The sequence below is a fragment of the Scyliorhinus torazame genome, chromosome 13, assembly GCF_047496885.1.
Source record: "Scyliorhinus torazame isolate Kashiwa2021f chromosome 13, sScyTor2.1, whole genome shotgun sequence".
In the NCBI taxonomy this organism is placed as follows: domain Eukaryota; kingdom Metazoa; phylum Chordata; class Chondrichthyes; order Carcharhiniformes; family Scyliorhinidae; genus Scyliorhinus; species Scyliorhinus torazame.
This window is the reverse complement of record NC_092719.1, coordinates 171,276,748-171,292,945: the sequence shown is the minus strand read 5'-3', so window position 1 is coordinate 171,292,945 and position 16,198 is coordinate 171,276,748. Positions and strand designations below refer to the sequence as shown.

At 46.0% G+C, this 16,198-nt stretch overlaps 1 protein-coding gene across 1 annotated transcript in view; it reads right to left on the bottom strand.

The window, feature by feature from the left end:
- dnah12 (dynein, axonemal, heavy chain 12) overlaps nt 1-16,198 on the bottom strand; it is a 475,562-nt gene that overhangs the window by 239,087 nt on the left and 220,277 nt on the right. The window contains exons 33-35 of the mRNA XM_072472436.1: nt 3,677-3,760; nt 3,335-3,523; nt 1,192-1,311 (exon numbers count right to left, since the gene is read on the bottom strand). Of these exons, the coding sequence (XP_072328537.1) occupies nt 1,192-1,311; nt 3,335-3,523; nt 3,677-3,760 (393 nt within the window). The remainder of the gene's footprint in view (nt 1-1,191; nt 1,312-3,334; nt 3,524-3,676; nt 3,761-16,198) is intronic.

Genomic DNA, 16,198 nt, shown 5'->3' with positions numbered 1-16,198 from the left:
GTGAGGCTCAGGTATGTATGAAGGCGCAAGCCCCTTCGATGATTTTCACCCGGCATCACAGTTCGCATACGGAACTTCAGCGACGATGCCATGTGGATCCTGGGTGTCATAGTTAAACTGACGGGACCAGTCGCCTACATGATACAGGCACAGGGCCTGGAATCAAATAGGCATGTGGATCAGCTCTAACCCTACTCCGGAACTAGCTGACCCTTGTTCAGATGCCCTGGCACGGTTGTTGCAGTCACCACCGCCCTTGTTGCCTCCATAGTTTCCGGACCCCCATGACACTGAAATGCTAGATGCAGCAACTTTGGTTTCTGACTCAGAGGTGGCGACGCAACCGTCTGCTTCGGCCAAGGGCCTGGGCGCAGCGATGGGTCTAACTGTGGCAGCGTCACTCTGACATTCAGCTAGAAAATAATTGTCCTCCGTATGCTACATGTCAAGGGTCCCGCACAGTCCACGCCCGAGGGCCAGCCCAGGGCAAAACAGACCAGAGGTTCTGCTCATCAATCTGTCACGGGTGAGACCGTTCAGGACCTTGGGGGGTGGGAAGTGTTATGACCCTCATATCAAGGCATAAGGCCACAACATTCAGCTACCAAGAGGAATTACAATGTATTCTGTTTCATCCATCAGTTCCAATATTTATGATTTAATATAAAACCTGCGTAACAGCTAGATTCATAATAAAGATAGCTGCTATGAGATTAGGAGTGGAATAACCTCATGTCATTTATGCATAGCATCCATTTGCCTCCTTTGGAATGGAATTGTGGAGACCTGTAGTAGGCCACTCAGATACTTAGAACTGAAAACAGGATTTCAGAAAAATCACCAGTTTTCATCTCATGAAATAGAAAATAGGGTGGCGCGGTGGCACAGTGGTTATCACAGCGGCAAGAACCTGGGTTCAATTCTGGCCTTGGGTGACTGTCTGTGTGGAGTTTGGATGTTCTCCCTGTCTCTGCATGGGTTTCCTCTGGGTGCTCGCATTCCCTCCCACAGTCCAAAGATGTGCAGGTTAGGTGGATTGGCCATGATAAATTGCCCATCATGTCCAGGGATGAGCAGGTTAGATTACGGGGATAAGGATTAGGTCGGTGCAGACTCAGTGGGCCAAATGGCCTCCTTCTGTATTGTAGGGATTCTATTAAATAAAATAATACTAAGAATAGTATTTCTTACCATTATCCAGACACGAACGTTCTTGGAATCAGAGTCTTCTGTCAGTTGGTCACTGAGAAGCATGTCAAAAAGATGAGTCAGTGAAACCACAGTATTGCTGTCAGATGTTGGGACAAGTTCCTGGGTATTTGACATAGAAATTATATCAGTAATATCCATTACAATACTTACTTGATAATGACAAATAATTTAATTATACCTTACTGCTCATCTGTCAATTAAAAATCACCTAAAAATCTATTTTCTTAAAATCTATTTTAGTATTTTTATTAGAAATTCTTAACTTTTCAGGGGAGGTGGTGTAGTGGTATTGTCATTGGACTAGTTAACCAGAGAGCCAGAGTAATGCTCTGGGTCCCCAGGTTCAAATCCTGCCACTGCAGATGGTGAAATTTGAATGAAATAAAAATCTGGAATTAAAAGTCTAATGATGACCATGAAACCATTGTCGACTATCGTAAAAATCCACCTGGTTCACTAATGTCCTTTCGGGAAGGAAATCTGCAGTCCTTACCTGGTCTGGCCTACATGTGATCCACAGCAATGTTGTTGTCTCTTAACTGCCCCCTCAATCAAGGGCAATTAGGGATGGATAATAAATGCTAGCACAACCTGCGACACACACATCCCAGGAACGAATAAAACAACTTATTTTGGGGTACTAAATCTTACAATGCAATGTGTCTACCTGACTTAATGGAACAGATTTTAACATGGAGCAGGACTGTGGTAGGAGAATATTCTGGTGACATAATTTCCTGCCCAGCAGGATGTAATAATGAATGTCATCGCTTGGGGCTCATTTAAATAGTGCCTGTTCAATTCCTGCCCGGAGGATGCAGAGTGGCTGTGATCATCAAGTGACCCTGGGCTTAGAGGAAAGGTAGCAGTTGAGTACGGGAGGCCATTACTTTTCAGGGCACAAAGGAGCTCATTTTGGCCCTAGAAGAGATCCAGCCTTACCAGAACAGCTGGTTCTACCAAAAAACCAATGTCAGCTTCCGTGATCAGGCCACAATTAAAATTGATCAAAACTGTACTTGCATACTTTTAGGAGGCTTGTGCCTGCTTTAGGCTTCATCTACCTGCAAAATGCATTGCATGGGAAAACCATCCCCTGTGTCTTATACCAGCATTTGCAGGTGGTGATGTTCCCATGCAGTAAACAATGTTCTAGGTGGTAGAGGTTATGGGTTTAGAAGGTGCTGTCAAAGAAGGTCAATTGCAGCAGTGCCTCTTGCATATGGTTTGCACTGTTGCCACTGTGCAACTGGTGGAGGAAGCGAATGTTTAAGGTGGTGGTTGGTGTTGATCGAGCAGGCTACTTTATCCTAAATTGCAGATCACAGAAAATCAGCATTTATATTGGCAGACATAAAGAAGATACTGCAGATGCTGGAAACCTGAAATAAAAGTAGAAAATGCTGGAAATATTCAGCAGGTCATCAGAATCTGTGGAGAGGGATAAAGAGTGGCACTGAACTTTGATAGATTGGAAAGTGTGTGACCGACTCCATTGTTCAGGTTACATTAAGAGGGCATGAAAAAGAAGGTGCATTTGGTTTTGTCATTATTTATGATGCATGTATATTACAAGGGTATGATTATCATGATAAATATCTCATATTTATTGTACCAAAATTTACTTTTCTTATAATTGTTTCTTGAGCGTTTTTGGTTGTTCCGCACCCCCCCCCCCCCCCCCCCCCCCACGCCATAAAATTTCCACACACAGATGTGGTCCTCCAGCCTAAAAGATTGCCCACCCTTCACACTATTCACCTCCTTTCCATTGTCACATGACTGACAGGCTATTTTCCTTTTGAACCATTAAAGCACAAAATCAAATGTCTTTCATTGCTGTGTCTCTAATCGAGATATAAGACACTATCTGGGGAAAGGGCAAGAGAAACAAAATGCCATTGTGGAGCAATATTTTTTCCCCCTTTATGAAGGATTAAATTGATTAAAATCAACTGAAACTGGTCCATTTTCAGGTTTGGAATTCACTTTGCTCCTTGTTCCTACCGGACAGATCATAAGAAGTTTTCCTTTTAAGTTTAGTAATTTTAAATATATGCTTCATGACAATTTACATTCAGTTGTATTTTGCAATTTTAATGAATAGCCAGCTTTTGCTTACCTTGCACTGCTTGCGAAGGACGTGAAGTGTAGGAGGCACCAGCCAGTCAAAGAGATTCTCCAACATAGTGAGCATATCTTTATGATGTGATACATTTGTAAGACGTTTAAGCCAGGATGTTACAATAGGCTTCCAGCCCAGCTGAGCTGGCTCCAGATAGATCATACCACAACGACTGACTGTAGCAGGCTAATAATATAAATGTTTTAAAATCTGCTTAAGAAACGAAGCAATACCATTCAGTTTTCCTAAAATATTTGACTAACTTAATAGCTGCATTTTATTTTGAATAAAAACAATTAATCACTACAATCATGCAGAACAAAATAAAAGGGCTCTTACTGAGGCTTGGGAAAGATCCATTGCTTCAAAAATTAGGCTCATCTGTTGTGACATTTGAATGATCTCTCCACTCATCAAACATAGCTGATAATAAAATATATGAAATGTTAACATGATTGAATACTTGGTTCTCACCAATGACGGTTAAGGTTAAGCAGGAGTTCAAAAAGGGCAGTATTCAAGTTTAACGTACAAAATCGTCCCTTAAACATTTTTCAAACTTAGGCCCAGATTTTGACCACGGTGGAGAGGGTAGATAAAATCATAGTTAGAATGGGGAAATGAGCCTGGTAATTCTTGGTCTTTCTCTCATTCAAGGCACTTACTATTTTGGTGAGAGCGGTGCAGGAATCAGGCCGGGGTTTGCACATGCACAGTGTGTAATACTAAACTGCCTCCACTGAAGTGAGATTTTGGGAGGCCAAGAATCTGAAATCCAGAGTGTGCAGATTAGACTAAGTAAGAGCTGGTCTGAACTTGGTGAATTAATTTGGATAACCAGGGAGAGGTAAGGTGCCCCTTTGGATATGGTCCTGGGACAACCTTTGGAAGAGGTGATTGTAAATAGAAAACATGATTTTATGCACTTTTTATGCACTCTCATTGGAACTGTTGAAGCTGTCAAAGAACTGTCAAAGGATTCTGGGTGAGTTTGCATGTAAGGCAAAGGGTGGAGGGCATGGGTTGGCATGAGTAGGCACTAAGTTGGCATAGGGGCTATAAAGGCCATAAGAGTCATGGGAGTGGGTAGGGGCATGCAAGAGAGGCCATGTGGGTGAGTGGGGGAATAAGGTGACATAAATTGGCATGGATGGGGCATGTGGAATGTTGGAGGGTTGAGGGCTGCAAAGCTGTTTTTTGCTTTAATTTTTAAAAATTTAATTAAATAAAGTACAGAGCCAAGCATTCAATTCAGCTCACCTCTGCACCTGGCAACCTCAATGCACTTTCCAGGGATTACGGCCAAACCTCTAATCCAGCCTGCCTCCCAGAGTGAGGGCAGCCATTTTTAAAGTTCAGGCTTGTAGAGCGAGGCATTCACCGCTCTCTGCACCCCTTACCCGGGAGTGAAATTCTGGGCCTTAAGCTCCAATTGTAACAAGGGCAGAGTTTCAGATGAGCCCAATCTTGCAAAGACATTTGAGCATGAGGTGCAGACCATTACAATAATTGGGTATCATTCTTTTTCTGTAGCAAGTCTCCTCCCATTGCCGGAATTGCCAGCTGGCCAGAAGCAAGAAATGGATTTCAGGCATACCCAATAGAATGACACCCAGCTGTTATATTAGTTGGTTAGTGTAATGACTTAGGCCAGGCTTTTGAAATTGGCCAATTAGAATACAAGTTCCTTGATTAGTGGCCCAATCAGGGAACCCCTTTCTGTGTATATAACAGGGAGTGTCAGATCCTCTGCACTCCCGGTGTAGACAGCAGGCGGTATGGTCATGGTTGTTCAGCTGTTGGGTTTGTAAATAAAAGGAATTCTGGTAACGGGACTTCTGCCTCCGTGGACTTATGACAGTGGCGACGAGGAAAACGGAACGACCCGAAGAAACCTGCTCGTCAGCAGCTGCCGCATATTGAGGGTAAGCCACTGACAGGCAAAATGCCTTTATTCGGAAAGTTGGACTCTTCTGACCCTGCAGTGGAAGACTGTGCCCAATATGTAGAGCGGATGATGGACTTCTTTAGAGCAAATGATATAATTCCGGATGAAAAGCAACGGGTCATTCTGCTGCACGTGTGTGGGCCAGCAGCCTTTGCCATTATGCACAGTCTCACATTTCCAGAGGCACTGGACACAAAAACTTTCCAGGAATTGACGGACTTAGTAAAAGAGTACTATGATCCTAAGCCACCTTTGATCCTGCGAAGGTACCGGTTTTACTCATCATTCCAAGACACTGGGGAATCAGTTACAAACTTTTTAACAAGATTATGGTGATTAGCAGAGGCTTGCGAATTTGGCCTGAATCTAAATGAGATGCTCGGAGGCTGTTTGGTATGTGGAATAAATAATTTAGCAATACAGAAACATCTGTTAGCAGAGGCCAAGCTGGATTGCAAACAAGCATTGCAGCTGGCTTTGTCCTTAGAAAAAGTGGCAAGCGGAGCGCATGAGTTACAGGGTACTCCGATGGAGGTAAATGCCCATACCAATACAACTGAGTTAAGGGACTACCGCTCGGGGATAGGCAACCGCATAGCCACCCTCAGGAATGACTTGGATACTAAGTTAACCAGGCCCACTCGCAGAAGCCCTCCCAAGCAAGGGAAAATTTGGTCCAAACAGACGGCAGCCCCTGCAGCCTTTCGCCCGGCAAAATATTGTAGTTGTTGCCAGAAAGAAGAAATAGAAGCCCAAAACCATCATCCCGGAGAAGGTCACATAGGCCGGGGTACAGGAGAATGTATACCCTAGAAGCCCCACCTACCTCCGACGAGGAACAACTAAATTGTGTAACGATGGTGAAATCAAAACCCATTAAATTATCCATAAGGTTGAATGGATGTCCCACACTGATGGAAGTCGACACTGGAGCAGCCATATCAGTGATAGGGGAAACAGTATTCAATAAAATTCGTACTGCACTCCAACCCTTATTCCTAACCAGGACCTCGGCAAAACTGAGGGCATACACAAGGGAACCACTGAGAAGTGTTGGGCACAACGCATGTAACTGGCTTATGGAGAGCAACTGGTTGGGCTGCCTTTAATGGTAGTGAAAGGTGTGGGGCCAAGCTTATTGGGATGAAACTGGCTAAAGGAGATCCAGCTGGATTGGGTAAACATTTTCCAGCTGGAAAATGGTCGCCTGAGTGAATTCCTGTGCAAATACCCAGAGGTTTTCCGAGAAGTGCTCGGAACAATAAAGGGAGCAAAGGCAACATTGCATCTAGATCCAGAGGCAGTCCCAAAATTCTACAAGGCCCGACCAGTACCCTTTGCATTAAGGCAGAAAGTCGATATGGAAATAAAACAATTCGGAGCGTGAGAGAATAATAAAACCGGTCCAGTTTGCAGAGTGGGCCGCACATGTGGTGCCTATCCTTAAGCCGGACACCTCGGTCCGCCTTTGTGGAGATTTCAAACAAACGATTAATGGCTACTCACAACTGGACAAATACCCAATTCCCCAGATTGAGGATTTATATGCAAAGCTGGCTGGAGGACTCCTATTCTCAAAGCTGGAGATGAGCCACGTATATCTACAGCTGAAGCTGGACGAAGAGTCCCAAAAATTCTCAACGCTAAACACCCTGAAGGGCCTTTTTCAGTATGCAAGATTACCCCTCGGGGTATCGTCAGCTTGCGCGATATTCCAGAGGACAATGGAGAATATATGTTTTTTAAAATAAATTTAGTGTACCCAATTAATCTTTTCCAATTAATGGGCAATTTAGCATGGCCAATCCACCTAACCTGCACATCTTTGGGTTGTGGGGGCGAAACCCACACAAACACGGGGAGAATGTGCAAACTCAACACAGACAGTGACCCAGAGCCGGGATCGAATCTGGGACCTCGGCGCCGTGAGGCTGCAGGGCTAGCCCACTTCGCCACCATGCTGCCCTTAATGGAGAATATACTGCAAGGGCTACCATAAGTCGCCATTTACCTGGACGACGTCCTCATTACAGGAAAAACAAAGGCAGAACATCTGCATAACCTGGAAGTCCTAAGGAGGTTTTCAGCAGCAGACGTGTGCCAAAAGAGGGAGCAATGTGTTTTCCTAGCACCTCAAGTAACCTATCTGGGGTACAGGGTTGACAAATCAGGGCTACACTCGTTGGAAGATCGGGTGAGGGCGATTAATGATGCCCTGGCCCTCATCACAATCCAGGAGTTGAGGTCTTTTTTAGGACTGGGTGATATATTATGGAATGTTCATACAGAACAGAGCTTCCATCTTGGACACCCTACACCATTTACTAAAAATGGGGCAAGCTTGGGAATGGTCCCCGCCAAGACAGGGATTTCAAGAAGATAAAAGAACAGCTTCCCTCCGAGAACGTCTTGGCACACTACTACCCCAGGAAAGAGTTGGTGCTCACGTGCAACACGTCTCCATATGGCGTTGGCGCAGTTTTAGCACACAGAGGGCAAAATGGACAGGACGACCTATAGCGTTTGCTTCTAGGACGCAGAACCAAAGTACGGCCAAATCGAAAAGGAAGGTCTGGCTGTGATCTTCGCGCTGAAGAAATTTCACCAGTACTTGTACGGATGGAAATTCACTATAATTACAGACCACAAGCCATTTGTTGAAAGGGTTTGTTGAAAGAAGACAAAGCAATACCACCAATTGTTAAATAATGGGTTAAGAGACATTCCAATTAGTTGTCTCATTTATGTTAAGTATCCAATAATTGACACATGTAAAGAGGCTTCAGGTGCCCTTCGTGTCAGGTGATGTGAAGATAGAATTTTGTGCAGAGTCTGTTAAAGTGAAATAAAGGTGTTTGTGAAAAGGAGAAGAACCTTTGACTCTTTATACAACAGCGGCTAAACGCCTAACAAATGGTAGCAGAGGATGGTTGCAGTGCAAATGTGAAGGGTTGAAAGATGCAACTTTTCCAGGAGTGGGTGAGAAGAAAAAACAAAAAAGATATATGGCTGAGCATGGGATAAAGATGGCTGGGAAGGTCTGGAGACTCTATTTCATTATATGGATAAGGTTTATAAAAAGGATGACTTGTTAAGTGCGTATGAAGCATGGTCGGATTTTGATAGATTCCGGAAAATAGAGGAATTCTCCATGGAAGACTATATAATGGAATTTGGCAGACTATATAAAAGGCTGCAGAAACACAACCTGGAATTTCCACAGTCTATGCTGGCCTTTATATTACTTGACTGTGCTAGAGTGAACAACATGGATAGGCTCCTGGTTTTGACAGGAGTTCAGTTTGCGAATAAGGATACCTTATTCGATCAGATGGCAGAAGCTTTAAAAAGGTTTCTGGGGAAACATTCGATTCCGATGGCTCTGATGATCCAAGTAGGTCAGTCTGCAATAAAGCAGAATATGGAAGATGCACTACTAACAGGATGGCGAAATCGCACGGCTACAAACAGGTTCCAAGACTATAGAAGGAGATCGGGACCCAGAAATTATAAAGACCGAAACCCAGTTAGAACCTACAATAGGAAGGTGAACCCCAGAAATGCCCGGGGTATGATGAATCGATGCTTTCAATGTGACTCTCAATACCATTATGCTTTCAACTGTCTAACACGTTATAATAGTGTTTGAAGCGACACATGACACAGAAGAGGAAAAAGATAGTGACCAGACACGGAACAGTCAGAAGAGGAAAAAGATAGTGACCAGAAAGAAGGCATTGTCCTATTAACAAGCAGGTTTACGCTGGTAATGAGGGTGTTGGTTGCAGAAACCTTCAATTGTGCTGTATTGAACAGTGGCTGCACATCTACTGTATGTGGAATTGACTGGTTAAAATGTTACCTGGATTCCTTGAATGCTGAAAATCATAACTAGGTTAAGGAATTTGAAAGTTCCACAAGTTTCAGGTTTGGGGATGATAATAGTCTGAAGTCGCAGAAAAGAGTGGTGATCCCTTGCAATATTGCCTGAGTGAACCATTTCATTAGCACGGATGTTGTGCCTTTGCTTCTGAGGAGACCGTCGATGAAGAAAGCACACATGAAGCTGGATATGGAAGAGGATACGGCAACAGTTTTTGGAAAGATGGTGGACTTACAATTTACACAGTCAGGACACTATTGTATTCCATTATTGACAAATAATATTTCAAGTACAGTTGTTAAGGATGTGTTAATGGCAGTTGAAAATGGGACTTTAGATGATAAAAAGCTTGTATTAAAACTGCAGAGGCAATTTGCGCATCCGTCACCTCGGAGGCTGAAAAATTTATTAAAGGATGCAGGGGTAAGGGATGAAGACTATACTAAACTGATAGAACAGGTTAGTGATCGCTGTGAAGTTTGTAGGAAGTACAGAAGGACACCAGCACGACCGATAGTAACCCTACCATTGACCAGGGATTTTAACGACATTGTGGCCATGGACCTTAAGATCTGGGATAAAGCCAATAATATATTTATTTTGTAGATTTAGCAATCCGATTTAGTCAATCAATGATTGTACGAAGTAAAGAAAATTCTGGATCAAATCGTGGAAAAATGGATAGGGACAGGAATGGGCTCACCGCAAAATTTCTTACGGACAATGGGGGAAAATTTGATAATGATATGTTTAGGGATATGTGTGAAAACGCGAATATCACAGTTATGAATACAAATGTGGAAAGCCCATTTAGTAATGGGGTGTGTGAAAGAAACCATGCAGTAATAGATGACATGCTCTGGAAAATTTTGGCAGATAGACCAAGCTGCAAGCTAAATTCAGCTTTAGCATGGGCGGTACATGCAGATGGTTGGGGGCTATAGTCCCTATCAATTAGTGTTTGGTAAAAATCCTACAATTCCATCCATTTTAGTTGACCAGCCTCCAGCTTGGGAAGGGACTACAATTAGCTCTGCATTTGCTGAGCATTTAAATGCATTACATAGCAGTAGAAAAGCTTTTTTGGAAGCAGAAGTCTCTGAAGGAATTCGCAGAGCTTTAAGACATAATGTACGGCCATTAGATACCATTTTTCAGCAAGGAGTCATAGTATACTATAAGAGAGACAATTTTAATGAATGGAAAGACCCAGGGAAGATCATAGGCATAGATGTCAAAACAATTATTTTGCAACATGGCAATCTGTTAGGGTACATTCATGAAGGACAATGGGTACAGATTACAAATTTTCAAATTTAGACAGAGCAGACAGACATGACGAGGAACCAGAGTCATCTGGTATGCATGTGTTACAGAACTATGAGGACCAGTTAACTGATATAGACTGGGTTTCTGTAGAGGAACGCAACACTTCTTATGAATTAGAACATGCCATTTTTCCGAAAGTACAACTGCCAAAAGTTGGTACAAAAGTCGGGGCGAGTGGATGTAGTTTATCAAGATCTCGGAACATGAGTAAGACTACGAATACTAATAGGAGTAGAAGCCCACATGCACGTGAGATTTTGGTGGCTTCCAATAAATTAGATTAAAAAGTTATCAAAGTTGCCAAGATGCCAAACAGCAAGAACTGCATAGTTGGAGTGAATTTGGGGTATACACGGAAGTATCGGATCGGGGACAAAGAGTTCTATCCCACGGTTGGATTTGCACGGAAAAGGTTCTTCCGGATGGAACTTGTAAGGCAAAGGCCAGGCTTGTGGCAAGGGGATTTGAAGAAAACTTAGATCAGGATTTAAGGATAGATTGATCTTCTTGGCTCTATTAGCCACAAAGGCATGGGAATGCAAATCTATAGATACTGCGATCCGCTCTGCGGCCCCCGCCTCATGCCCCCATAGGGGCTATTGGGGGGTGTTACCCTCTGTGGGCTGCTGGTGGGTGGTGGCCAGGTGGGGGGGGGGGGGTTATGGCGGAGGGTGGGGTATGGGGTTAGGGGCACCCAAATGGCTGATGTCACTTTGCAGAATCAGGAGCTAAGTTGGGTGGTCAGTGGGATGCACAGCAAGATGGCTGTCTTGCAGGCCGCGGTAATGGTGGTCAGTGACTGGACGCTGTCCAGAGAGACATTTTTCTCCATCCTCCTAAAGAGGCAGCTAACACAGAAGGGGTAGTCTGGAAGTTGAACAAATGTGTTTTTGGATTGAATGATGGTCTAGAGTCTAGTACTTTTCGGTAAGGTCAGTTTTGGTAAAGTTTGGCTGTTGCCAGTTGAAAGCAGATCCGGCAATGTTTTACTGGCACTATAAAGGAAATCTTTCTGGCATCTTTATGATGCATGTCGTGATTTTTTGTGGGGTGGGACTAGTGATTTCGAAACTATTGTAATCGCTGGTTTGAGGAAAGAATTCAGGGTTGGAAGTCAGGCTTCCGGTGCATTTAAATATATTGGACTGGAAATCGGACAGACCAAGTTAGGGGCAACTTTACATCAGCAATCTTATTTGGAAAGCATCAGCCCAATAGCAATTAGTTGTGGTCGGATGTCACAAAAAGATGCAATGGTTTCAAAGATGGAAAAAGCAACTGCAATATTTAATTAGGCAACTGAATTGGTTAGGTAGACAGACTAGACCGAACGTGAGTTTTGATGTCTTAGAGTTGAGTACAAAAATGAATGATCCCAAAGTGGAAGTCATAATAAGAGCAAATAAAGCATTGGTCAAAATAAAAATGCAGGAGTGTGTTTTGGGATTCCCGGTTTTAGGTGACCGAAGGCACTTGAAACTCATAGTTTATAGTGATGCGTCCTATGCAAATTTATGTGTGGGGTTTCAAGCGCAGGAGGTTTTTTAATTTTCCTTTTGGGGAACAATGGTAAATGTTGCCCTCTTGTGTGGGAAACAAAGAAAATAAGGAGAGTGGTCAAAAGCACTTTGACTGCTGAGACGTTAAGCCTTGTAGATGCGGTGGAAATGGCCTTTTATATATCTCAGATATTGACAGAAATTAGGGGATTTGGGTAATATACCTATTGAATGTCACATTGACGATAAATACCTGTGAGAAAATGTACACTCTACAAAAAGTGGCAATGAAAAAAGGTTAAAGATAGACATCGCAAGTTTGAAGCAGATGTTGGACAGAGGGGAAATAGCAAAAATTAAATGGGTCGACAGGAGCTATCAATTATCAGACTGTTTTACAAAAAGGGCTAGTTCATAGAAACTTTGGGATATTGTTAATGAAGGGCGCCTGTTGCTGTGACTGTTTTATTTTTCTCCCCCCGCCCAGTTTTTTTTTAAAAAGAAGAAATTGTGTGTGTGCTTTTGAGTTTCTTGTAATTTTGTTTTCACCTTTTTTTTCTCCAAGGAAGGGGAGACTGTTAAGTAATGGGTTAAGAGACATTCCAATTACGAAACGCATAGGGTGGAGAATCGGTTCCGATGCCAAAATCAAGGCGGGCACCAATTTGACGCCAAAGTGCAATTCACCGTCACCTCAATAACGGCGCCAATGTGTTCTGGTACGCACATACAGCAATCACCATTTGCATGTTATTCACGGGCCTGACCAGGTATTCTCTGTGGCCTCTGTGATTCACCTCCTCCGATGGGCCGAGTTCCTGATGGCATTGTTCCCTTGTGCTTTTAAAAATCATGAAACCGGAGTTGTGGCTGATGAGGGAGAGAGAGGAGGTAGGACATAAAGAGGAGCCGACTGTGGTCTGCCGGGTCGGTCACTGGCTGCGTTGGCTGGGGTGGGGGGGAGCCCTGCCAGGGCCGGGGGAGTGATGGGGGAACGGGTCGAGAGGCCGGGGCGACTCCCCCATGGGACTGGGACAGTGTCCAGTCACAGACCACCATTAGCGCGGCCTGCAAGACAGCCATCTTGCTGTGCATCCCACTGACCACCCAACTTGGCTCCTGGTTCTGCAAAGTGACATCAGCCATTTGGGTGCCCCCAACCCCATTCCCCACCCTCCGCCATAACCCCTCCCACCACTTGTCCACCACCCACCAGCGGCCCACAGAGGGTAACACCCCCCAGTAGCCCCTATGAGGGCGTGAGGCAGGGGCCGCAGAGCGGATCGCTGGCAAGGGCAGTGCCTGCCGATGGTAGCCCTGACATCAGGGATGGGCGGAGGACCAAAGGCCCCCATGGTGCTGGGCATCTACAGGGTCGGGGTGTTGGGATAGGGGGGGTGGGGGTAACATTCAGAGGCAGAGCCCCCAGTGCCAACTGGCACCAGAGTGTAACCCACCGGATCTGGTTGGGCACGGGGATATGCACCATGCTAACATGTCAGCCATTCCCCCCCTGCAGACATTGGATATTAGAATTCAACTAGCAATGGCGGCCTTCCCGCCCTGTGGCTGTACGAGCTGGAGCTGCTCGAAGAGGAGAAAGCTGCAGCAGCCGAGTGTGCCACAGAGGAACAGGTGGCAATCACCCAGGATGGAGAGCCAACCGCCCAACAGGCCGATGAAGAAGAGGTGCCACATGAGGCCTTGTGTGGATCGACAGCGCCCGCCATTTGAGGACCTGCCTGACCTGGCATGCCATTGAAGACTCCGGCTGAGCAGAGACATACCTGCCAGATGATGGCACACCTGGCACCACAGGGGTATGAGGGAGGACATCCGCATCCGGTGGCCGTAAAGGTGATTTTCGCCCTGAACTTTTATGCGATGGGCTCTTCCAGGTGCCGAGTGGGGACCTGTCCAGGATCTCACAGACTTCAGTGCACAGATTCATCCGCACCGAGATGGAAGCCCTATATCTCCAAGCGGCTCAATACATCCACTTCAATGAGGGCCGAGCCCACCAGGATGCCCGGGTAGTGGTGTTTGCCGCCTTTGTCAACATGCCTGGGTCCGGGGGGTGATCGACAGGATGCATGTACCTCTACGAGCACATGCAGATGACAGACCGCTCTGAAGGGGGTTCCATTTGATGAACGTGCAGCTGGTATGTGACCATTAGTTGCCCATCATACACATCTGCGTCCGAAACCCAGGCAATGTGCAAGATGCTTTCATCCTGGCACGCTCGACAATTCCTGACATGTTCAAGACATCCCCCTGACTGGGGGTTTGGCCCCTTGGTGAGGGGGGCTATCCACTGCGGTCATGGCTGATGACACCGATCTGGAGTCCACCGACCGACGCAGAGACCCACTATGACGCCCATACAGCTACCAGGCGCGTGATCGCGCGGTGTTTTGGCTTCCTGAAGATACAGTTCAGGTGCCTGGACAGCTTTTGCGGGGTCCTCCAGTATGAAGCTGAGACAGTCGCCCGCATCGTGGCGGCCTGCTGCGTCTTCCACAACATCGTGCAGCAGAAGGGAGAAATGCTGGAGAAATGCTGGAGAATGAGGATGAACACCAGGCCTTGTCCGACGAGGAGAATGGGGGAGTGGGGGGGGGGGGGTTAGAGGGCTAGGATGGACAGGGGGGGGGGGGGTTAGAGGGCTAGGATGGACAGGGGGTGGGGCCTGTAATGATATGTATCTAGGTATGCCAGTGTGGGGTTAATTATTACATCTCAGTGCAATTCAAATTCTGGAGGGCACCACCAGTTCCCAGTATAAATATCAGACCTCAGGGAATCTTGGGTAATGTTAGCGGAGGAGAAGGATTGATCACAGCTCAAGGACTAGTTTAGACTGGAGAGAAGTAACACGAGGACATCATTAGATTATAGATTACTATTTAACAGACTCAATCTTACTTTATTAATAGTTATAGCTCTGTAGACTGTGCAAACTCTATTTAATTTAAAATAATTTTTATTCAGAATTTTTCACAGATTGTCACAACAGAAAAATAGAACACCCCCCCTTTACACAAACAATAAAACAACAAGAACAAAAGTGCATAAATAAACAAATAAATGTGAAACAGTAAACAATAGTGCATCCCCCATCAGACACTAAGTTACCCCCCCCCCCCACCCCCTCCGGGTTGCTGCTGCTGACCATCTCCTAACGCTCCACCAGAAAGTCTAGGAACGGCTGCCACCGCCTGAAGAACCCTTGCACAGATCCCCTTAAGGCAAATTTCACCTTCTCCAATTTAATAAACCTGCCATGTCGTTAATCCAGGATTCGACGCTTGGGGGCCTCGCATCCTTCCACTGAAGCAGAATCCTTCGCCGGGCTACCAGGGACGCAAAGGCCAGAATACCGGCCTCTTTCACCTCCTGCACTCCCGGCTCGTCCGGCACCCCAAATATTGCGAGCCCCCAGCTAGGCCTAACCCTGGAATTCACTACCCTTGACGCCGTCCTCGCTACGCCCCTCCAGAACCCCTCCAACGCTGGACATGCCCAGAACATGTGGGTGTGGTTTGCTGGGCTCCCCGAACACCTCGCACATCTGTCCTCACTCCCAAAAAACTGGCTTTAAGGTGCAGCACCTTAAATTGTATCAGGTTGAGCCTCGCGCAAGGGGAGGAAGAGCAAGGGGAGGAAGTCTAGGAACGGCTGCCACATACCCTCGTCGATCTCCTCCCCCAGCTTCTCCTCCCACTTACCTTTCAACTCCTCTGCTGAGGCCTCCTCCTCCTCCTGCATCACCTGATAAGTTGCTGAGATCCTACCCTCTCCAACCCACATCCCCGAAAACACCCTGTCCTGGACCCTGCGCGCCAGCAGCAGCGGAAACCCCACCACCTGTCGCCTAACGAACGCCCTTACCTGCATATATCTGAATGCATTTCCAGGGGGGAGCCCGAATTTCTCCCCCACTCCCCAAGGCTCGCAAACTTCCCGTCTATGAACAGGTCCCCCATCCTCCTAATACCTGCCCTGTGCCAACTCAAGAACCCCCCATCCGGAGGATCCGGGAGTGCAAGAAGCAAAAGAGGCCGAGGTACTGGCCTTTGCCTCCCTGGTAGCCCAGAGACGGATTTTGTTAATGTGGAGGGACTCGCAACCCCCGAGCGTGGAGACCTGGGTTAGCGATATGGCGGGGTTCCTCAGCCTGGAGCGAATAAGGTTCGCCT